At 40.7% G+C, this 22325-nt stretch overlaps 3 protein-coding genes across 8 annotated transcripts in view; 1 reads left to right on the top strand and 2 right to left on the bottom strand.

Moving 5' to 3' along the window:
- LOC109956811 (group XIIB secretory phospholipase A2-like protein) overlaps positions 1–4194 on the top strand; it is an 8847-nt gene extending 4653 nt beyond the window's left edge. For all 3 annotated transcript variants that reach the window (XM_020594172.1, XM_020594171.1, XM_020594173.1), the window contains 3 exons: positions 547–635; positions 1363–1528; positions 3576–4194. In XM_020594172.1, coding sequence (XP_020449828.1) covers positions 547–635; positions 1363–1528; positions 3576–3694 — 374 coding nt within the window. In that variant the 3' untranslated portion in view covers positions 3695–4194. The remainder of the gene's footprint in view (positions 1–546; positions 636–1362; positions 1529–3575) is intronic.
- A 1463-nt stretch (positions 4195–5657) lies between these two features.
- Positions 5658–16199, bottom strand: LOC109956808 (serine/threonine-protein kinase fray2-like). 2 transcript variants are annotated; one of them, XM_020594160.1, is made up of 6 exons: positions 15964–16198; positions 15094–15605; positions 14807–14941; positions 11365–12792; positions 9040–9103; positions 5658–7052 (listed from the first exon to the last, which is right to left on the bottom strand). In XM_020594160.1, the coding sequence occupies exons 2-6, from the start codon at positions 15577–15579 to the stop codon at positions 7042–7044; spliced, it is 2124 nt and encodes a 707-aa protein (XP_020449816.1). In that variant the 5' UTR covers positions 15580–15605; positions 15964–16198; the 3' UTR covers positions 5658–7041. The 2 variants fall into 2 exon arrangements, with proteins under 2 accessions (XP_020449816.1, XP_020449817.1); XM_020594161.1 differs by lacking the exon at positions 5658–7052 and adding an exon at positions 9532–9585 and having other exon boundaries at positions 15964–16199.
- Positions 16200–17021: 822 nt separating this feature from the next.
- The window catches only part of LOC109956809 (uncharacterized), a 6251-nt gene continuing 947 nt past the window's right edge, over positions 17022–22325 (bottom strand). For 2 of the 3 annotated variants that reach the window (XM_020594162.1, XM_020594163.1), the window contains exons 2-4: positions 20989–21653; positions 20787–20855; positions 17022–18845 (exon numbers count right to left, since the gene is read on the bottom strand). In XM_020594162.1, the coding sequence (XP_020449818.1) occupies positions 17664–18845; positions 20787–20855; positions 20989–21615 (1878 nt within the window). In that variant the 5' untranslated portion in view covers positions 21616–21653 and the 3' untranslated portion in view covers positions 17022–17663. The remainder of the gene's footprint in view (positions 18846–20786; positions 20856–20988; positions 21654–22325) is intronic. The other variant, XM_020594164.1, reaches the window with a different exon arrangement.

Genomic DNA, 22325 nt, shown 5'->3' with positions numbered 1-22325 from the left:
TGTTTTTAAAGCCATACCACCTTGACTTAACCAAACAATAAGGTTAACATTAGCTACATTATTATTAAAAATACAAATCAAATATTAGTTACACCACTGTTCAGGACAGAAATTTAGTGGCATATATTAATGCTACTAGTGCAGTAAATACTACAAAATTCAATGATTAATGTTTTCATAACACATCTAAAATTTAAGTGGGTTTTATCTGGAAATTGCCCTTATGGATTTAAATGCAATAATTTAAACTTATTTTATAATTCTACATAAAGATACAGAGCAGGTTTTACTCAGACTGATATTGTAAATTCTTCCTCTGGGAGAGGACATGGACTGTGACCCCAGCATGACAGAACAGGTTTCATGCAGTGAATGGGCAATGTGTCAAATATCATCACTGGATATGAACCAAGAGTAAGATTTGTTTCTCTATCTGCAAACATGGATTTACTTTCAACCTACAAGGTTATCAAATAGAGCGCAGAACAGCTCCACTAGCCTGCTGTAAAACACGACCTACATCTGATTTGGTACTTTCCCTCTCAGGTAAAGCTCCTCTTCCTCGTCCTGGCTACCAGATGCCAGAGCCTGATGGATGCAGCTCCTACTTCTTTGGACTTCCTGTTCCAGAAGGGGTATACTTCTTCTGTTTCTTCAGACCAAATTCACTTGAAAATATATTCAATACTGACATAACTGAATCTACATTCCTAGGGGACTGTGCAACAATGAAAAAGCAAGACCCTCCCTGGAGTTATTAATGTTTCTTTTGGGCAATCATTTTATCATATCAGAAATCCCACATTTTGAGAGTAATTATTGCCAGAATTATGGAAGAACTAACCCTGAATAAGCAAACAGGGCAGTTAAGTTCTTAGTGCTGTGACTTCACATAAATTAAAGAAAGTCCAATTAAAAAGCTTAATTTCAAATACTGGTTCCATGTGGCTATGACAACACTCATCAGGAAGTGACAAACGTGTTTTATCACTGTTAGCTAGCTAACCAGCCAGTGTTTCCTTGGATGCAGCGACACATAATTGATCAGTTTTTGACATGAAAAAGTGATGTGGGAGACAAACCTGTGCCAGTAAAAGCTTCAAAGTGTGTGGTGGGGAAATATAACCCCATTCAGAGTGCTTGCCTAAAACAAAAAGAGTAATGTCCCTTTAGCAAATAAATATGTACACACCCTCCGCCATTTCTGACCCCACCTCCTCTCTGTAATAATTTTCATACAGTCCCTAAATGTCCAGAGAATTCTACATTTAACTGGAATCATTTTTGGCAATGAGCAAAACCAGCCACCAGTGAACTCCCCACTTGTATACAAACACACTGACAATCTTTACTGTGTGCTAGGTGGACATGGGAATCCCTGCCATGACCAAGTGCTGCAATCAGCTGGATATGTGTTATGACACCTGCGGGTCCAACAAGTACCGTTGTGACTCCAAGTTCCGCTGGTGTCTCCACAGCATTTGCTCTGACCTCAAGAAGAGCCTTGGCTTTGTGTCAAAAGTTGAAGGTTGGTAACCTGTCAAACTGTATTTCATCCAATGCAAGTTTACTGAGCACATTCCTATTTTCACCACCATATTGGCTCAGTTTATTGGGTATGGTCTCCTATGGTTCAAATTCAAATTCACTTCTGGTCAATGGAAACATTGGATTTAATTAAACATTATTAGTGCACCTAACTCAAGTTCTTAAAGCCTGATATCAACACTCATTTTAAATAAGTTACTTGTAATTTGGAATCAGAAAATCTGACCAACTCAGTGTATTTGAGTTTGATTAAAGCTACAGTAGGTAACTTAAGGTAGTGTTAGCATGAAACTCCAAATCAATCCACTCTGCTTCACCCGCCACTCCCTCTCCTGGCTCCACTATGCTCTACTACGATCTGCCACACTCTTCAGATATTTGTCATTATGACATTACAATAAATGAGAATGCAACAAGACTGACTAATCAAGCAGAAATTACTCAACATCTCTGACTGGTTAGAGGTCAGCCCTGCCCAAAACCTTTTAGGAGCTAATATCTCTGCACTGGTGCCAGTGCTGTTCAGTGAGTCTGGACCACATGAGGCTTCAACTGCACTTCTCCACGTTAAGACAAGTTTTGGAGCAGATTTCTACAACAACTTAAGTTAGTTAACTTAGTTTTGTTTTTGTAGATGATGAGGTGGTCATAGTGTCTCTGCTCAACTGTGTGGATCTAATATGTTGATTTTATTTTATTTCTTTATGAAAAATTGTGCAAACTCGTTACATTTCTTACCCACCAGGAACACAGGGGTTGGCTACAATGGGGGATTTGTTAGCCTATGAACTGTGGCAAATAATGCACCATTGTTATTAATATGCCCATTTATATTAGAGAGATGAGCCTACCTAGCTCTGCATAGCTCGGAGGTCTCGTCTCCTTGTAGATATCATGAATCTGAAGGCTAGTTTTTCTCCAGCTTCCTTCTGGTTTTCTGCCTTCTCTCTGTTGCAGCATTTCTGCATGGGACTTTCTGTTTGCCAGAAATAACCTTAGTCTTAACAGGTGATACTGCATCAATGATCCCGAGTGTTTTGGAATTAAAATATTCAAGATTTTCATCTACTCCTCCTACTTTTACCATTGACGAATTGGATAGGGCTTCTGTAAATGCAGCACGGGCATTCTCATTAAGGTACCTTTTTTGACAATTTGAGATCTCGTCTGAATGAGTGGGGAAACTAATACCTCGAAGAAAATGCAGAGGTGAACAGACAGAGCTAGTATTCACAGCAGTAAGGCCCATACTGGTAAGCAAATCTACTGTATGACCTTGAGCGTGAGTCGGGACAGTTATATGCTGTACTAGGTCAAAAGTGTCAAGACAGAAGTTCTTTAGCAGTGTTGAGTCGGGACAGTTATATGCTGTACTAGATCAAAAGTGTCATCCCTGAGATTGTTTATATGAATACTGAAGTCTCCAGTTAAAAGAGCTGAGATTAGACAAGTCATCAATGAAGTGTGCACAGTACTTAGTCAAAAGATTTTAAATCACCACATGGGTCGTTAAGTGGGCATCTTGTGGGGGTGGGGTTTCTGTCTGGGAAGCTCTGAAGGGGCGGAGAGGGGTCTGGACAGCAACATCCACTGAATGCCCTGATGCCCAGAGTGATGTGGAGCAGAGAGTCAGCTGAGGTTGCAGAGACAGTTGTCTCGGTGTGCACGCTGTCCTTCATGAACCTTATCCATGTTATCCATGAACTTTAACCCACAAACGAGGCAGTCTGCATACAAACATGTATTCAGGATCACAATTCAGTTAAATGATTTCACTGCTTTTCCAAAAGTTGGAATGGGGCCAGAGATGAACACATGCTGTGACTGATAGTTGTTCAGTGCAACCAGTGGCAGTGAAATCACAACTTGACAAAGTTCTTTTACTTAATTTTCTCAAGGCAATCACTTTCCTCTTTTTTTCAAGTAAACCTGTTAGAATTACCATGTGCAATACTCTCAAATATCAGCTTAATTTTAAAATATTGTCCCATGTACTGACCTACATCTCTGTCACTTTCTCTCCTCAGCATGTGAAACAGTAGCAGATACCTTGTTCAACACAGTGTGGACTCTGGGCTGCAGACCCTACATGAACAGTCAGAGGGCAGCATGCTACTGTCAAGGAGAAGAGAAAGATGAACTTTAAATAAGATCAAAACACAAAACGCTCTATTTATAAAATCGTATCGAATACAGCAACATCATCATCATCTGATGGCGCTGTTACTATATTGCAGAGACTGCTGTGTGACTACTTCAGTAATTTACTCAGGTCTTATACTGGTTTTGTTCAAAGCTGTTATTTTACTTTGCAACAAAATGTGTGTTGCTGCTGAAAGTCCAGTTGTATAGTGTTGCAAACCAAAAATCTGTTTCTAGCCTCTGTGCTGTCTGTAGTGTTAGTATTAGCACAAATACAGCTGCCAATGGCATATGATTTTGGAAAACTACATTTTATAATGCAGAGTCCTTCTTGTGCAACATGCTTCCAGTGTGCAACCATGTCATGTTAAATTTAATTACCACATGAATAAATGTTAACTGACACACACAGTATGTGAATGTAATTGTTACATTTGATGGTGTACTACAACAGCATTCAGTAGTTATCAGATCAGAACACTGCAGAGCATTTGATGCTCAAAAAATAAAAAAAAAAAAAAAGGTTATGATTTATTCTTTGAAACAAAATAAAAAGTATGCTCTTATTATCATGCTTTGGAAATCTGGGGGTAGACAAATGAATTCCTGGCAGGCTAGCGATGACTTTGAAACAGCAGTTATGTTGGCAAATAAAACAGTAACATTTTACTATCAGGTCCATAACTTTGAGACAAAACATATACTTTAGTTTGCATTTAGTTATTTGATAAGGATCTTTGAATTATAACAGCTCTGAATTAAAAACTATATTTTCATAAAGTGCATCAAACCCAATTAAAAATTTTTTTTTAAAGAATTTGAGCTAGTATTATCAACTGTATGCTAACCATGTAATGACAGATGTGATTTTAAGGTTTACCTCATCATTGTTACAGTGGGGCAAATAAGTATTTGATACACTGCCAATTTTTCCAGTTTTCCCACTTACAGAGAATGGACAGATCTGTAATTTTCATCGTAGGTACACCTCAACTGTGAGAGACAGAATCTACAAAAAAAACTCCACTAAATCACATTGTTAGATTTTTACATAATTTATTTCCATTTTATTGCATGAAATAAGTATTTGATACAATAGAAAAATAGACCTTAATATTTGGTACCGAAACCTTTGTTTACAATTACAGAAGTCAGACGTTTCCTGTAATTCTTGACCAGGTTTGCACACACTGCAACAGGGATTTTGGCCCACTCCTTCATACAGGTCTTCTCCAGATCTTTCAGGTTTTGGGGCTGTCGCTGGGCAACACAGAGTTTCAGCTCCCTGATACATGGCCCCATCCATCCTCTCCTCAATACGGTGCAGTCGTCCTGTCCCCTTTGCAGAAAAGCACCCCCAAAGCATGATGTTTCCACCCCCATGCTTCACGGTTGGGATGGTGTTCTTGGGATTGTACTCATCCTTCTTCTTCCTCCAAACACGGTGAGTGGAGTTTATACCAAAAAGCTCTATTTTGGTCTCATCTGACCACATGACCTTCTCCCATGCCTCCTCTGGATCATCCAGATGGTCTGTGGCAAACTTCAGATGGGCCTGGACATGTGCTGGCTTGAGCAGAGGGACTTTGTGTGTGCTGCAGGATTTTAAGCCATGACATATGCATATACAATTTTGTCCCTAGTGTCCTTAGACAGCTCTTTGGTCTTGCCCATAGTGGAGAAGTTGGAGTCTGATAGATTGAGTGTGGACAGGTGTCTTTTATACAGGTAACAGGTTCAAATAGGTGCAATTAATACAAGCCAGAATTCTTGCTGGTTGGTAGGCGATCAAATACTTATTTCATGCAATAAAATGGAAAAAATTATTTAAAAATATAACAATGTGATTTACTGGAATTTTTTTTGTAGACTCTGTCTCTCACAGTTGAGGTGTACCTACGATGAAAATTACAGATCTGTCCATTCTCTGTAAGTGGGAAAACTTGAAAAATCGGCAGTGTATCAAATACTTATTTGCCCCACTGTAAAGGTGGATCACTTGACATCAGTAAGCTCCACTGACAGGCTTAGCTCGCCAGTCAGTTTAGCTGTCCTCTGTCTGCCTTTGAGCTCAGTGCTATATTAGCAGGCTAGCATGTAGACCTTTAAAGAACCAAATTTGCAGTATTAAAGAGCCCTTTAAAAATATAGATTATAGCTCCTTTCAAGGAGCTATAATCTATATTTTTTACAGTAACCATCAATGTATTTGACAATGTGAAAAGAGTCGATCATGGTGAAGAAGCTACAGAGAAGCTACCTGAATCCGCAGCTACCCTCAGATTTACAGACACTGTTGGTTCATTGTTTAGCTGTTGGTCTGCAACATCACGTTACTGTTTTCAGTTTCACACTCTTGTGCTTTCATAGTTGTCTTCTGCCTCAGGAGGCCATCTTCAGTGAAAAACCCACTGTACACTACACCACCAAATTGCACGGACACAACTAGTGATTAGTTTGTGAACAAAGCAGGACACTTAACACATAAAGGGCCAAGAGGTGGTGGAGACCAAAAACACAGATAAAAGAGATGAAATATTGGATTTATAATCGCTATGAATGTCAATGTTGCTCTGCCCCCTGGATGCACAAATAAGGCCCAGTTTGTAAAACAGTCTCAGCATATCAACTTCAACATTCAAGCTTTATGATACGTCAGTACTGTCCAGCTGTCCAAATTTCAGCTTTTGCAGGTTTAATTTTGGGATTTAAGGTTCCTCAAGCCTCAGTGCAACACTTCGTTTGTTTTTGAGTCACCTTGTTAATGAAATAAACTGTCAGATGTGGGAATTCAGAGCTGGCTGCAGCTTTAAGTAAGAACAGGGAAGCAGCATAAGTCATATACAGGTAAATGACTAATGATATTAGTAAATGGAAAAAAACTAGAGTATGTTGAAAAAAAGTTCTGAGGCGCAAGCATACACTTTCATTGTTAAGACTTCAGTCACTGTAGGAACAACCTTTAGTGGGGAAATGCAAAAAATAACAAGACCTGACCATGTTTTCAGGCTCATCCCTTAATGAACTACACATTTCATCAACGAATTAAGACAAATAATACAAAATATATTTTGCTTAATGCAATTTATACAGTTCCAAGAAAAAAAAAAAAAGGTTAGTTATAAAGTTAGTTATAAAGTCACGGCATACACAGAAATGTAAATGCTAAAACCTGTCTTGATGAAAAACAAAATTACCTGCACAAAAATATTCTTTTGAGGAAGATATCATTTCAGAAGTACTCAGTACAAATCTGAAAATATGACTAAAATCAGAAGTCTCTGTTACACTATGAACTACATGTGAAAAGAAAAAAATGTTAAACAGGAGATCAGTATGGTCTTTCTGGGCTCAAAGCAGGTCTGTGGGGAAAAAGAAAAACTGATTACCACACAAGAAAAAAAGCAAAATTTTTCAGCTCCACACAATTTGGTGGATATATTTTCCCTCCTGCTGCTGCACTGTGACCAGAGGATGTGGAGAAAAATACAGGGCCTGAGGTTACTGCATGTCTGGGAATGTTCCTGTACAGGGACTCAATGTTTTACCTGACCAGGTCTAACCTACAAGCAGCTGACCAGTGAAGCCCCTGCGGCAGTGAATGGTTGGCTCTTCAACGCTGGATTCCCCCAGAGCACAGTACCTGTTTATTTTGACTGGGTTAAGGCCAGTGTGTCTGCTGCATGTGATGCGTTTCTGGTTAGCAAGCGGATTAATAATCCATGATGTTATTGTTGGTGCTACACTACCTGTTGGAATTAATTTCACTACTTTGGGACTGTATGTGGTCGTATGGGACTTAACGGTAAGTTAAAAAAAAACAAAAAAAAAACATGTTGCATGTCTGTTAATGCCTTGTTTCTGTAACATTAGAGAGGATTTTTGTAAGGCTAGAGAAGTTACTATGTCTAGATTACGCCTAAAATATCGAGTTTCTCAATTACCTGCTTTGTTTAGAGTATTACACATCTCTTTTCATCAGTACATATACCGCTATTTACCTATCTATGGAGGAGAAATTCAAATTAATGCCGTCGCAATTTGTTGTGCTGTCCACTTGCGACACTACACTGGCAACAAGAGTTGTGTGTGTTCACGAACTATCCTGTTGTTTTTAGGAAGAGGTTCTCTGGTTTTATCATTCTGAAATAATTACAGACTCTTTGACGTTATGCAGGGTGCAAAGCTAATCTAGAGGTACCCAAGATTAAACATTTAATGGCTGGAAATAAGCAAAATGAGCATGCCATGGGCTTTTTAATGATGTAATGTAGTGGTTAGCAATAAACCAGATTCCAGAGGTAATATGTAATAGAACAGTATGTAGTTCATATTTAGATAATACTTGTGTTAGGATGTAAGGCTGAGCTCAGTGTGTACGGAAGCTTGATCCGTCTCTGGCGCAGGCAAGAATATCTTGGGCTGTGTCCCTTGTTTAGCCTAGGGGTCAACATCCTGAGTGACTTCCTCCTCAGATAGGGAATGGATATATTGTAGCTGTAGCCTTATGTGAACTGTTCGTGTGCTCTGTTCAGGTTTAGAAAAAGGAAATGTGTGCTAGGTCAATGTGACCTAGAAGGTCATGTACTGGACAGTTTAGACAATGCTAGGAAGAAGGTGTGTGTGGGTAGCTGGCATGGGACCGCGTCTTCATGGCTCCGGCTGTGTGAGTATGAGCAGATAAAAAGCTGGGTTAGAGCAGAAGAAGAGGGAGAGAGGATGACCATGCTACCGTGAACAGCATACCACAAGCCCGGCCTCGGAGGGCCAGGGGGAAACGACGACTGACTGGGGGTTGACAGGGGAACCGACTCGGGACTGACATCAAATGGCTTGACTGACTGGTGCTGACTGGTGACAATCTTCTTATGCTTTATCTATTCCATTGCAAGAGGAGAGTCTCTGTTCTCTGTTCCCTAACTACAAGATTATGTGTTTAAATACTACTCTATTCAGAATAATTGTAATATTAAATGATCCTTTAAATTGGGATGGTTTGTCTGAATTAATTTAGTCGGTATCACACTCTAGCCACGACAGCAACAAATTCATATATAAATGTAAAAACATTATCTACATTTGAATTCATTGTTATTCCATAGCTACAATATGATTTTAGTTGGGAAGAGGAAGATATTCTTTGATGGCTTTGTTGGTTGGGATTTGTTTTTACCCCTAAAGTGGAGAACAATGTAGCTACAAACAAGGCAAGATAAGTGTGTATTATTAAGGAAATGGTAAAATATCAAATACCAGAGACCTTTTGGTTAACATTTCATCTGATGTTCACTTGCAAAACACTAATAGTCCCAAACAGGAACATTAACATTCTCACTCAAGTTTACTTACCTTCACCAGTCAGAGTGATTAAGCAGTTGGACCGTTTGTTTTTTTTCGCCTTTTCTGCTTCAAGCTAAAAAAGAAAAAAAGTTGACTTAAGTGACTTATGATTACACATGTAAATTAGTGATGTTACGTTCAAAGCAGATGACTCGACACCTTAGACCTTTTGTAACAAAAGCATCACAGCACAATGATGCCTTGCTTCACCAAAAATCGCGTGACCACACCAAATGAGGGCTTGTTACGTCACACTAATATGAACCAAAGTATCAGCCGAGGTGTTACTCTGGATTTGAAAATTGTGCATTTCTCATCCTGCCACAGTACTTTCAAACAAAACTTGTAGAGTCAGTTTTAAAGTGATTCATTTTCATAATACAAGCTTTACTGAACAAATTAACAGAAATAAAAGAATTAAAGGATAAGGACAGTCATTAATGGTATTATCAGCAGTCTCCATACAGATACTAAAACTGACAATAAATTGCCCCTACTCACGGTTAACGTCCCTCAGAGCATCACTCCTGGATTAGTCTGTGGCATACACCTCCACTGATGATCAAAAACAATTAAAAACACATCAGGGAAACACGCTGCACTGGGTGACATGTTTTTTCATAATAAAAAACCAGGGCTAACTATGCTGCCCCAAAGTCTCCCTGCAACCTGAAGAGTCATCTGTGCATGCAGAGATTTTGTGCCAGTTCTCAGCTCTGTATATGCTCCACTAGCTCCTCACGTTTAGGTCTGGTGTTTGCTAATCAAGAAATATGTCACCCGGTTTCTCTTCACTTTTGAACAACAGAGGTCTATCACACAGACTAACAAAATAATCCAGGACTGACATGTGACAGATATTAACCCTGAGTAGAGGCAATTCATTGTCGGTTTTAGGCTCTGTATGGGACTGCTGAAAATACTATTAATATAGAAAATGACTGTCCTTATCCTTTAAGGCCTTTTATATTCTCACCACGTGTTTCTTCATGGTCTCACATTTACTTCAACTACACAAATGCTGTATCTGTGTTTTGGCCAGCAGGTGACTGACTTTGACTGTGCAAAACGCTTTGAAACTAAGCCATTTTCAACACAAGTGCTTCATACTGATTCGCTGCTTCAGAGGCCTAAACACCCATAATTAGAAAGCACTCAAATTAAAAGATTGCACTGTGCTGTCCAAATTGATTACAAAGACATTTGAACACAGGGCACAACAATTCTTGCACTGAACATTGATATGATTATTTCATGTGAATTTACATGTATTTGCCCCATGATGATACACATGCATACAGTGTCTGTTTTGTAAGGTACAGTCTAATGCAATCCAGGACAACTGCCATAAAGTCTTCTTTTTTGGATGCTGATTATATTAGTGGTGCTACTTCAATTAAATGCTTATTATTCACATAATAGTTAGTGGTGGCTTTGTACTGCACTGCATTATATTTAGAGGTGTTTTTTATATTCTGCTCCCTCTCCTGAATGTAAATAAAGGGAGAAAAGGTTCACCACTCAGTGTAATGTAGTCCAGTACAACGCCATCTTTAACTAGGATCTGAGTAAGATATATTTAGTTTACACATTTTAGACAGTGTCACCACAAAGAGCCTCATAGATGTTGTGACAGAGCTGCTGTATAAGACCACATTAGATTATACAGATGTACTTAATAAAGTGGTCACAGAACCTATAATGATATTGGAACAAGACTAAAATAGCAGGTGAAACGAGCCTACAGTTATGAAATTCAAAGACAGGCTATATTTTGAGCTAAATGCTATGATGCTGTGTCCTGTTTAACCAAGGTGGAAGGGAAGTAGTTTTGCAGGTATTTGAAAAGTATTTTAAGTATTGGACAAATTGAAATTCGGATGCGATGGTGTGCTAGATAAAAGGGTAAAGCATCACTAGAGTGATTAATATTTATCCAGACAAGGGCATGAGTGTGTGGATGAAATTTCAGTTGAGCCATTACACTCAAAACCTAAAATGTGAACCTCATTGTGTGCTTGAAGAAGTCGGAGGATCACCAGAGTCATTAGCATTCATCCTCTGGGAAAAATGTATGTCAAATTTTCATGGCAATCCATCCAAAAAAACAAAAACAAAAACGTATTTGTTATGGAACTGAATCAAAACATATTGCTCAGAAAAGAAAATGTTTTCCAGACTTGCTTCCAATCACACATGCTCACAAAGAGTTAAAAATCACTGAATGGCCCGACTTCATCCAATCTGTCTGAGACATATCCTGCTAACAACAAGATAAATGAGCAGAATATAAAATTCACCACCTAAATGGGATTAGACTAGGAAGCTACCAACCTTTTCCCTCAGTTCTGTTAATGCTTTCTTTTTTTTCTGTTTCCTTTTTTGTCTATATGATCGCCTCTTCCTCTGGTAATACTCATGGTTCCTCGTCCGTTTTTGTGGTTTAGTGAATGGCTTTAAACGTCTCTGAGTGGTTGACTGCATGGTGCTGATGACCTGCAGGCAACGAATGCCAGATGTTGGTCCAATCTGGCCTTCACATGAAGACAGATCTGGATTCACATGAAAGTTAATGTCTTTAGGGGGCTTTAGATTAGGGTGAACCGTTTTAGGTACCGCCACAGGACCAGCAAACTGATGGTAGTTGTCATGTGGGTAGGAATACTCGCTGGGATAAAGGGAGGGAGAAATGGGACCCTGAGTCCAGGATGAATCTGTAGCAGTACTACAATTGCCACTGTGGTAGGTTGTGCACCGGGAGTACTCGGAGGACAAATTGTAATCCAAATAATCAGAAAAAGCGGCAGGGTGTGGATGGGGATAGGTTTGGTCTTGTGGATAAGGATGTTGATGAGCAGAGATTTTTTCAGTCTTTTTTCTCTCTTTGTCTCTGCCCCTGGGCTTCTGTGCGTCTTTACTCTCCTGGTCACTGTCTTGGTGTGTTCTGCTTCTGTCTCTTGAGCGGTTGCGTTGAGACGTTTGCCTTTGTTCCGAGTCTCCGCTGTGAGAGTGCCTATGGGAAGAGGGGCTGAGGCTAAAGCTTCTAGAGTTTGACCTTGATGAGGAGAAGGAGGTAGAGGAGTAAGAGGAAGAACAGGAGGAAGAAGAGGAGTTCCTGCTACGTCTGTCCTTCTGAAAACACTCCTGCTCGCTTCTACTGTCACCCTGCTGTCCGCCCTCATGCTTCTTTCCATACAGCCTCTCCTGAGTCCGGTCTGTTAGTTTGCTCATCTCTTCCTCTTCTAGGCTCAAGCCCAGAGTTTTCAGAACATTCTGCAGCTGTTCACGTTGCTCATCCACCTTTGATTTTAGTCCGTCTTCTTTCTCCTTCTTCTTTATCACTGTTGGGGGAGACTTTGATCGACTACTGGAGTTAAAGGAGTCGCCTTCTCTGTCATTTTTCTTATTATCAGGCACGGAGGGTCTTTCTGTGTGGGATCTCACTGGACTGGGCACATCAGTCTTCCTCTCTTCGCCATTGGTCTGACCATGACCTTGCAGGGAGGCTTCACTGTTTGATCGCTGGCTCTGGCTCCTGAAGGTCGGATTCCAATTGTTGTCCACAGCAGGAGGCTGAACGTTCAGTAGCTTCCCACCCAAAGGAAGATCCTCACTGTCATCATTGACAATCCTGCTGAGCAAGTCAATGTCCACTCCCTTGTTGAGCACTCTGAGGAAGCGCTGGAAACCCTCACTGGTGCTATTCTCCTTAACTGGTGAAGGAATGTTTTGGCTGGGAGGAGGCGCTGTGCCACCAGAGACCTGAGAGAGACATATCACCTACTGTTAAAACATTAATTCCTACGGTTAAACACATTTTTTCATATTTCTCTGTACCAAAAGGCAAACTTACTGATAAGAAAATAACAAACTTGGAAGTGTGTTTACGCTGAAGCTACAAGGTACCACAGCAGGCTTTTATAGCCAAAGAGAGTAATATATATAACTGTTGATCAAAGTACCTCACTGTAGCACTGTTAAATCAAAAACACATTACTTCTTGGATTTACAGAAAGGTCATGTAATAAAACAGTATCCTGAGAGTGGGCGCCCTGCTTCTCTCCGTTTTGGAGACTGAGATGCATATACACCTGCAGCCTATTCTGTGAAGGCCCACCCCTACTCTGCTTCTGAGCCAAGTGTAAAAATACGCTTTAGGTCACGGTTACACACACAAGTGGTGTGAAAGCTAAAAAATGAACAGTGTATTCAGATGAAGTGATTAAAATAGGAGTGTATCGGTTAACATACATCTGAATAACATGGCTGAAAGGCTTTTGGTATAGACACAGTGTGACACTTAATGTCCAAGTCTGTTTAACCAATTATCTGACTGTAACCACTGCCATTTAGAGGCAGAGTAGCGACGGTTCCCACGGAACTAGGGTTGCAGCAGTATACTGCTTTTACTCAAGCAAAGGATGTGAATACTACCTCTGCTACTGGTGCTAACATGCAAACTAACATGATTTAGTTATACAACATGTTATAGTTATATGCTTTAAAAAAAATCATATTTATAAGTCTGTTTATTCTTTATAGGGTCACTCTAACACTGCAATCCAGCTCAATCAACTGGCACAGTTACTTGCAATAAAAAAAGGATCCTTGTTTTCATTCTTTTGAGGGTTGTTGTAGCTGATAATAGTAATTGTATAATACTGTAAAACTGTGATAGTTTCTGAGAACTGTACTGCAATCCAGCTCAATCAATCTTGTTTTCATTCTTTTGAGGGCAGAACACAGTTGTGTGCATATGCCACAGTCTGAAAGAGACAGGAGACCAGACTTCATATACTGTGCAAAGAAGTGGGTGACTGTGGTGGAGAGTGAGGAGTCTCAGGAGGAGCTTTAAGCTTCTAATGGGTTTATGTCAGTTTTGTTTGTCCCTGAATTTTGCAATCAAGTCTTCTTGAGCTGTACTGTGGCTTTTAAATTTTAACTCAAAAATAGATTTAATACATTTTTTTAACTGCTGATTATATAGCCTGTTAAAATAACTTTGCTCTGGCCTCTTTACATTTGTATGCAGGATAATATACCTTACTGACTCAATGAAATTCTGAAGCAAACGTGTTTGTGACACAAAGAGGCAATCTATTATTTTGGCCAGGCAAAAATAAGCTAGGCTGGTAGATTTTATTCATTGACCCACTACCTTGGCCGGTGAGTAAAAAAAAAACATAAATTTTGGATCCCTGCTAGAGCCAAGATGAACATCATCTCTCAGCCATTGTATGCCGGGAAAGGTTTCAGACTAACAAGTCTAATAAACAGTAATCAAAGCATAATAAAATAATAGTTTTAAAATGTGAATTTGTAATCGGGACAATTACAATCTACAAGAGCACCATAGATGAAATAAATGCAGTTTAACTACAATACAACTATGCGGTATTGTCTGGCACTAGAAAATAAGAGTCATTTCATTATACACTATGGTAGTGTCGGCAGCATGCTGACGCAGTGGTTAGTACTGTCGTCTCCCAACAAGAAGGTTTGGAGTTGGAGCCCTAGCCAACCCAGTATCTTTTGCATGTTCTCCCTGCGCCCCCATGGGTTCTCTCTGGGTACTCCACCTTCCTCCCACAGTTCAAAGACATGCAGCTTAGGTTGACTGGTGACTCTCAAGTGCCCCTAGGAGTGAGTTTGGGTGTGTGTGGTTGTCTGTCTCCAAGTTTCAGCCCTGTGATAGACTGACAACCTTTCCAGGGTTGCCCAGTGTCAGCTGGGATGGTTCCAGCACCGTAGTGTTTATTCAAAAAGACACACAAACCTCCATGTTTGTTGGTAGTTCACAGAGACCCCTACATCTCTTGGTCATTAGTGCCTTCACTCTGAGTTTCAGGGGGTGGTCTTCCTGCACCAAACCAGCTTTACTCAGGCTGGATGAGTTTCTAGGTGACCGGACCTGAGCAAAAAGAGATGAAGTTATACAAGTATTTAGTAGAGGATTTTCAGAAAAGCAGCTGGCCTTTCAAACCCAAAAGCATAACATTCTCAAAGCAATGCTTTAAAACAGCAGGTTGATTATATGATCAGTCTAGGACAACTACTACTCACCTTTGGCAGAAAGCCAAGAGAGTGCCGTTGCTGCAAAATTACATTCACCCTTTGTCGGAGTGTTTCACCTTCGCATGTATCTGACTGCTCATTACAGTCTGGTGGCACTGTCTTCACAAATTTTTTCAAAGCAAGGGAAGCTTTCTTGCGTAATATTTGCTCCTCTATTTCTCTCAGCTCTTTCCGCTTTCTTGCCAACTCTGGGTCCTCCTCATCCATTTCAAGTGGTTCTCCATCCGCGTTGTCGACTTCTGAATGATTACTGTCAAGGTTGTAGGAGGGAGGACTAAGGCCCTTCCATGTCACATTCACTCCCTGGCTGCTGTGTGTTCCATCAACAGTGTATTTTGAGTATTGATAGTAAGCGGTCAAATCATTACTAGTTCTTGGAGGATTTTCCATGCTGTTTTCAACAACACTCTGGTGATTTGGATCCAGAGATCCCTGAAGTCTCAGGATAGCGGCACCCCAGTCAAGTGGATTCATGATTCAGCCTCTTACATTTGAGTGTTCTGTGTGAAGCACAAACATTGTGGAAAAACTCACGTGGGTTAATTAGCACTGACCTGTGCATATACCTGTAGTTACTATACAGTCATTACCTCCGGATGTAATAGAAATAAAATTTCAACTGCCTCCACCTCTAACGTTAGACTGGTAACAGGAATTTTTCAGTAACCTAGACATAAACTTAGCTTACATGTCGACTTCTATTAAGGAAGAGAGCCTAGTGTTTAATACCCCCCTCCCCCCCAAACAAGGTTTAACAACATAATATACTTAGTTTGCAAATTATGGACCGACCAGACAGTAAAGCTGACTAAATCCTGTGTTTAGGTAGCTTAGCTTAGTGGCTAACAGACTGTTTACCTACTAACGCTGCTCAAACAGCTTCCTCTTCTGTCGCATCACAGGGAGAGAAAATGCTATTGTTAGGCTACTGGTAGCCTGAAACGAAGTTACTGAACACTAGAATACCAAAATGGGACCGAAAAACTTTAAGCAGTACACAAGGACAACCGTTGATGTAAAAAGAAAAAAACACACAGCTTGAACTAAAGAGGCCAACACTGCTCCGCGCTGTTGTTAGCAGTGCCGCCTGTTGGACGGAGGACCAACAAAATGCAGGAACGCCTAGAACACATATACATGCTTTACGATGCTCATGTTTCCTTGACAAAAATCTAATAACGTACCTAAACATGTTCTACGCCTTTACACACGCAGAATTCCGTCGGCGTTGGTGAATAGGACTGAAGCAACTGGAAGACAAGCATCTGTTTTGATATAATTGTGACGAGAAATCATGCTTAATAGTCAATGATACACTGCTTAGCCCGATATATTTGCGCTACCAACCAAATGTGGTTACTATTTTTTAAGTTAAAATCTTGCAGGTAAGTAGAGTGGTTATCTATACTGTCTCACAGTACGTGATAGTCCATCTAGTAAGAAAACACCTCCGCCAGTCACTTCTTCAGATTCCAAGAGTGGTGTAGCTACTGAAGCACTGAATTCTTAAAAAGGTTGATGGACTTTTTAACATTTCTCTGCAGCTCTGCATTCACCTCCCTGAGCTTGTCTGTAGGTGTGAGAGCTAAAATGAAATTCATAAACTCCAGTTTTGATGTGGTTACTCTTAAGCAAGTGTTATTTTTATGCCAATTACATTTATGCCAGCAACCACATCTTGCTCGTGGCACTTCAGCTGCAAAGCTCGTAGATAATGTGGTGAAGTGAAGCCAGGCCCACTGTCTTTTGTCTTTTGCATTGTCTAGAGGCTCAAGAGAAAAACATACTGTGAAGCCTGTCAAAGAGGACACAAACTGTGGTGTTTTGACTTTTGTACGACAGTCCCATTCATTTTTTGCTTCTCCGGACTAAATAAAAGTTCTTTCAAAATAGTTAACAACTAATTAATAACTTCATTTACTTAGAATCAGTTTAATATTATGCAACTCAATGCGTATACAATGGTTTTCTGCATGTGTACACAAAGAAAACATGTCAACCAGACAAGCTGACATGCAAAGCACATTTGTTGTCATAACTGGGCCAACATACTGTAGACTGAACAATGAACTACAGTGCATTTCATAATGACAAAGGCTATACAAAAAGACCAGCAGACAATTCAAATTTCAACAAAAAATAAAATGCATCACATTACAGTATTTAAACTAATTTTAGATAAAAATTAAGAATGATTTTAGAAATCTATGAAAAACACTTGCTGCACATTGTTTCTCTTCAGTGTGTCATTCTGCTATGGGTACAAGGATGGACTAGTCAGAGCGCCAGCGCCACCCCCCCCCCCCAAAAAAAATTGTTTAACTACTGTGTATATCAAAATGTTGTTTAAATCATTTGTTGGCCTTATTTTTTGTTGTTGCTGGACAGGTTACAAATGTCCAACTCTGATTTTCTATGATGTGATGTTCAAATCCGTAATTAAAGCAGGACTGTCTGGAGGCCCAACTCTTCATATGCTTGACTCCTGGTGTAGCTACTGAAACATTAGTTTGCCTCAGTCCTGTTTATAGTCAGATTTCCACCCTGTGCAACTGTCTTCATCCAGCCTGTTTGGTTTCTATGACCTGCAAACATCGTGGCCTTGATACAGTTTTGGATTTTTGTGTTGTGCTCACGGGCTGAACTGGGTTTATACCTGGCAGGTTAAAAAAGGGTGACTGAGGATTACCAATGCATTGTGGGAGTAGGTGCCTTGTTTGAGAGAGTAGTGCTGGAAAGATGTTCATAGGTTGCATATGAGGGGTAGGCAGCAAGGGAGGCCGGCGAGGCAGGAAAAACCTGGGTACAACATGGGATAAGGGTGGAAGTAAAACTGGAGGCTGGGCTGGGTATGGCTGGAATGGAGAGTACGTCAGCACTGCAGGTGTAGGAGGTGGTTCCAATAAGGAGTAAGTGGGATTTTGAGAAAATGCTTGTAATTCAGCAGTGCTTTCCAGGGAGTTAGTTTCACATGTCATGCCATCCTGTACAGAACTACTGCTCCTATTCTGACAATATTCAGCAGTTTGATACATCTCTGGTACATCAATCTGAGCACTATACGAGTCTTTTTTCACATCATAGGCCTGAGTCAAAGGGCTGATATTAGATCTGCTTGATGATGATCTGCTTCGATGTCTTGGAGAAAACACTCCCTCCTTGTCCTGTTCTCCACTTCCTCTACGACGATGGCCCAAGTCACTAACCTTCTTTCCATATAACCGCTCCTGGATTCGATGTGACATTTGGCCCAGTTCCTCAAATCCCAAATCCATGCCAATGGCCTGCAAAACACCCTGCATTTGCCTGTGCTCTTCTTCAGGTGTCAGGGTTATCTTGTCCACCACCGATGGAGATGTGGATCTGCTGCGCAACCTCAAGCAGCTTTGTCCTCCATCACTCCTCTGCAGAGACTTTTCATCAGACAAAGAGCATCCTTCTGACCTGAAGGACCTGGGATGACACTGTGGAGGAGACAGTCTCTGTGATCCCTCGCTCTTGCCCCACTGGTAGTTCTCTTGGTGGCTTCCTTGCTGCCTCACAGAAGTGGGAGCCCACATTTGAGCTGCAAAAGTTGGAGAACATGCCGGACTGGCCTCTGCAGAGGTCTGAGTGACTATCTTGGTGAGCGTGGTGACATTCACACCCTTGTTGAGCACATCGAGGAAACGCTGGAAACCCGTGGTTAACTTCTGCCCAGGAACAGTGGTACTTTGGTTCGTGACATCATTCTTAAAAGACTGATGAGACACACACAGAAGCAACCATAGTTTATGGAATGATTATCTGGAGTTTATCTGGTTTGAAGAATATCTGTGGCATATTAAACAATCTCTGAAGAAATTTACAACCAAAGAAAACTTTTTCTCAAATTCAAATTCTATGAGCTATTTTATTTCACTGTGCATTCAGGTAAAACGAAATATCACCTTCACGAGGGGAGGATTTTTTTGCTAGGGGTATCTACAGTCAGTCTCCCAGAAGGACTTTGGCTTTCTCAGGTAAGTTCTGGCAAACTCCAATCTGGCTGTTTTATGTTCCTGTGTCAGCAGTGGGTCTCCCTGGGTCTCCTACCACAGCATCCCTTGTCATTCAGATACAACGGACAGTGTGAGCTGACACTGTTGCACCCCGTGCCTGTAGGTCAGCTTGAATTTGTTTGGAAGTTGATTGAGGTTCTTTATCTACCATTGGAACAATCCTTCTTTGCAACCCGTCATCTATTTTTCTCTTTCATCCACGTCCAGGGAGATTGGCTACAGCACAGCTTTCTGACGTTGGGCCCCAGAATTCATTGGTAGCCTTCAGATTTCATAATGCCATACACACAGTCAAGACACCCAGTGCCTGAAGCAGCAATGCGACCCCAAAACATCAGTGAAGCTTCACCATGTTTGACTGTAAGGACCATGTTCTTTTCTTTGAAGGCCTCATTTTGTTTTCTGAAAACAGTAGAATGATGTGCTCGACCAAAAAGCTCTATTATAGTCTCATCTGTCCACAGGACATTCTCCCAGAGGGACTTTGACTTCCTCAGGTAAGTTCAGGCAAACTCCAATCTGGCTGTTTTATGTTCCTGTGTCAGTGGTGGGTCTCCCTGGGTCTCCTACCACAGCATCCCTTGTCATTCAGATAGTGACAGATAGTGCAAGCTGACACTGTTGCAGCCTGTGCCTGCAGGTCAGTCTGAATTTCTTTGGAATGTGATTGAGGTTCTTTAAACACCATTTGAACAATCCTTCATTGCAATTTGTCATCTACCCCCGTCCAGGGAGATTGGCTACAGCACCATGGGCTGTAAACGTCCTGACAATGTGGTGCACAGTGGACACAGGAACAGGAACAGCCAGATCTCTGGAGATGGACTTGGAGCCTTGAGATTGTCCATGTTTTTCCACTATTGTGGTTCTCAAATCCTCAGACAATTCTTTGCTTTTCTTTCTTTTTGACACAAAACGCAAAGATCGAGTCAACTTTTCTCCATTTTAACTGGTTGCCAGTGTGATTTCTATGTTGCCAGCACCTGTTGGTTGCTACAGGTGAGTTTCATTACAAATTAAAGGAGATACAACTAATGATTCTAATGATTTTGAAAAGGTGTCTAATTCTGTCCAGTGCATTTTTGGAGAACTGTGTGCAATGTATCAGATTTGGCTTTTTTCTGCTTTTTGTGTTATTCCAGTGCAAACAAAAGAAAGAAACATGAAAATACCAAAGATTACAACAGTTTTCTGGGAGAAGTGGTGTATTACCTGACAGAAATGCAGGGGTGCCAATATTTTTGGCCATGACTGTAGCTGTGACAATTGAGTGCAAAGTTCATTAGCATGCATCTTTTTGGTTTTGTCAGAATTTATTTCCACCACCATTTCCCATTCAACCAACAGCAACACTTCTGAAGAAAAAACACTTATGGGACCTAGGTTTAACATCAATATACACTACCAGTTAAAAGTCTAGACACACTCCCATTGAACTGAATGGGAACGTGTGTCCAGTCCTTTCACTAGTAGTGCATGTTGCATTACACAGAGGTGCCTTCTGTGGAAAAATCAGAATTTATTAACAAGAAAAATGTTTTTAGTAAATGATGCATTTTGATCACCACATTTACAATGTGAAAACTGCCACCTGTAAAATAACTCCACCTGTCCATTAATGTCATTCAATGGCAATCTTACTCTATTCTGATGTAGATCTTTGTGATCTGTGGAAGGGCTTTCATTCCTCTCTCTGGCCTTGGAATAACTCTGTTCAATACAGAGGAATGTTTAATTAATAACAATACGATAGCCACATCAATATAACCTATATATGGATTTTTAAAGCCAAAACTACATCACAATTGCAACAATCAGGACCACAGTTTCTATTGTGACTTACCTTTGTTGAGCGATCTTGTGATTGTGACCTCTCCTGTGAATGGTCCCAGCTCCTTTCATCATGATCTCTATCTTTGTGACATCCAGACATGTGTCTGAAATCATCACATTGCTGCCTGTATGTAAACTCCTCATGCCGATGCCTGTGTCTGAAGTCTTGAGGTGTTTTCCTGTATCTGAAATCCTCATCCTGGGGTGTATCTTTCAAATCCTTGGGTGTGTATGAATGTGAAAAACTGTCTGGTGGTTGCATGTACGTCTTATTCTCACACTCATTCCTGTACCTGTAACCATTTTCATCATCCTCTGCAAGCCTTCGCATTTTCTTTTCAGAGGCACCCCAATCAGGTGAAGACACACGTCTTCCCACTGTGCTCTTTCTGCTCCTGTCCCTACTCAGTAAATCTTTATTGTACACCCTTTTAGGTGAGTCACTGTACTCTCTACTTCTGCTTGTTCTCTTCGTGCTGCTGTGTCCATCCCCACCATATTTATGATAGGAATCCTGTGGGCCATCTCTGTGAGATTCACGCCTTTCTTCCCATCTGTCATCACGGTCATCCCATTGCCTTGAACTTCTGTCACCGTACTGCCGCCTCTCATTGTACTCAGACTTGTATGAGTACATCCTCTGACAACAACTACAGCAGCTGAGTGAATGTCAAACTGCATCAACAAAGAAAAGTGAGTTAGATGAGGTTAAGTCTTCGGAAAGATCATTTACCAATCACTTAATATCGGCTTTATTTAGCTGATCCTTTACAACATCGCAGAATGGTTTATTGTCTGGTATAAATGAATGAGCTGCAGGTCACCAACACATTTATAGCCTATGTTGTGCAGGTAACATTATGATAATCTCCGAGGTTAAACAATAGCCATAAACTCAAGTTAATAACACTGGATCTACTCTACTGCAAAGGACACAAGCCCTTTTCACATGCGTGGCTGCTGCAATATCCAGCACATAGGGGATGTATAGAGAGAGGCCAAGTTTAATGCTACTAGCATCAGCAGAACGAGTTTGAACAAGAGTTCATACCCCTCTCCAGCAGCATATACTTAAGTGTCGCGGGAGAGCGAGTCTGTATGAGCTGCGAGACCACTATCAGTGGAGCGAGTTTGAACAACTTGTACTGGTTGTACCGATACTGATGTGCTGAATGGTGCCAGCAGCTGCAGTACATGTCTCCTACTGCACTGCTTAAAGCTTAAGGCATCATATGAAAGGCGAGTAGACAGGAGAATGTGAAAGCGTCAGTTAGCGTTGGACTTTTGTGCACAACATATGGATAGTTCCTGGCGTCAGTATGTACCAGCGTAAATATTCGCATTGGA

The sequence above is a fragment of the Monopterus albus genome, unplaced genomic scaffold (genome assembly GCF_001952655.1).
Source record: "Monopterus albus unplaced genomic scaffold, M_albus_1.0 scaffold22.1, whole genome shotgun sequence".
Taxonomy (NCBI): domain Eukaryota; kingdom Metazoa; phylum Chordata; class Actinopteri; order Synbranchiformes; family Synbranchidae; genus Monopterus; species Monopterus albus.
The sequence above is the reverse complement of the archived record's forward strand: the minus strand, read 5'-3'. Positions and strand labels throughout refer to the sequence as shown.

What these genes read in the sequence shown, in the direction of transcription:
- LOC109956808 (XM_020594160.1), bottom strand. Translation starts at nt 15,579, where the DNA reads ATGAATCCACTTGACTGGGGTGCCGCTATCCTGAGACTTCAGGGATCT. An exon ending in CTCTTGGCTTTCTGCCAAAG is followed by an intron (nt 14,942 to 15,093) that starts GTGAGTAGTAGT and finishes CTTTTTGCTCAG; the next exon opens with GTCCGGTCACCTAGAAACTC. An exon ending in AACTACCAACAAACATGGAG is followed by an intron (nt 12,793 to 14,806) that starts GTTTGTGTGTCT and finishes TGTCTCTCTCAG; the next exon opens with GTCTCTGGTGGCACAGCGCC.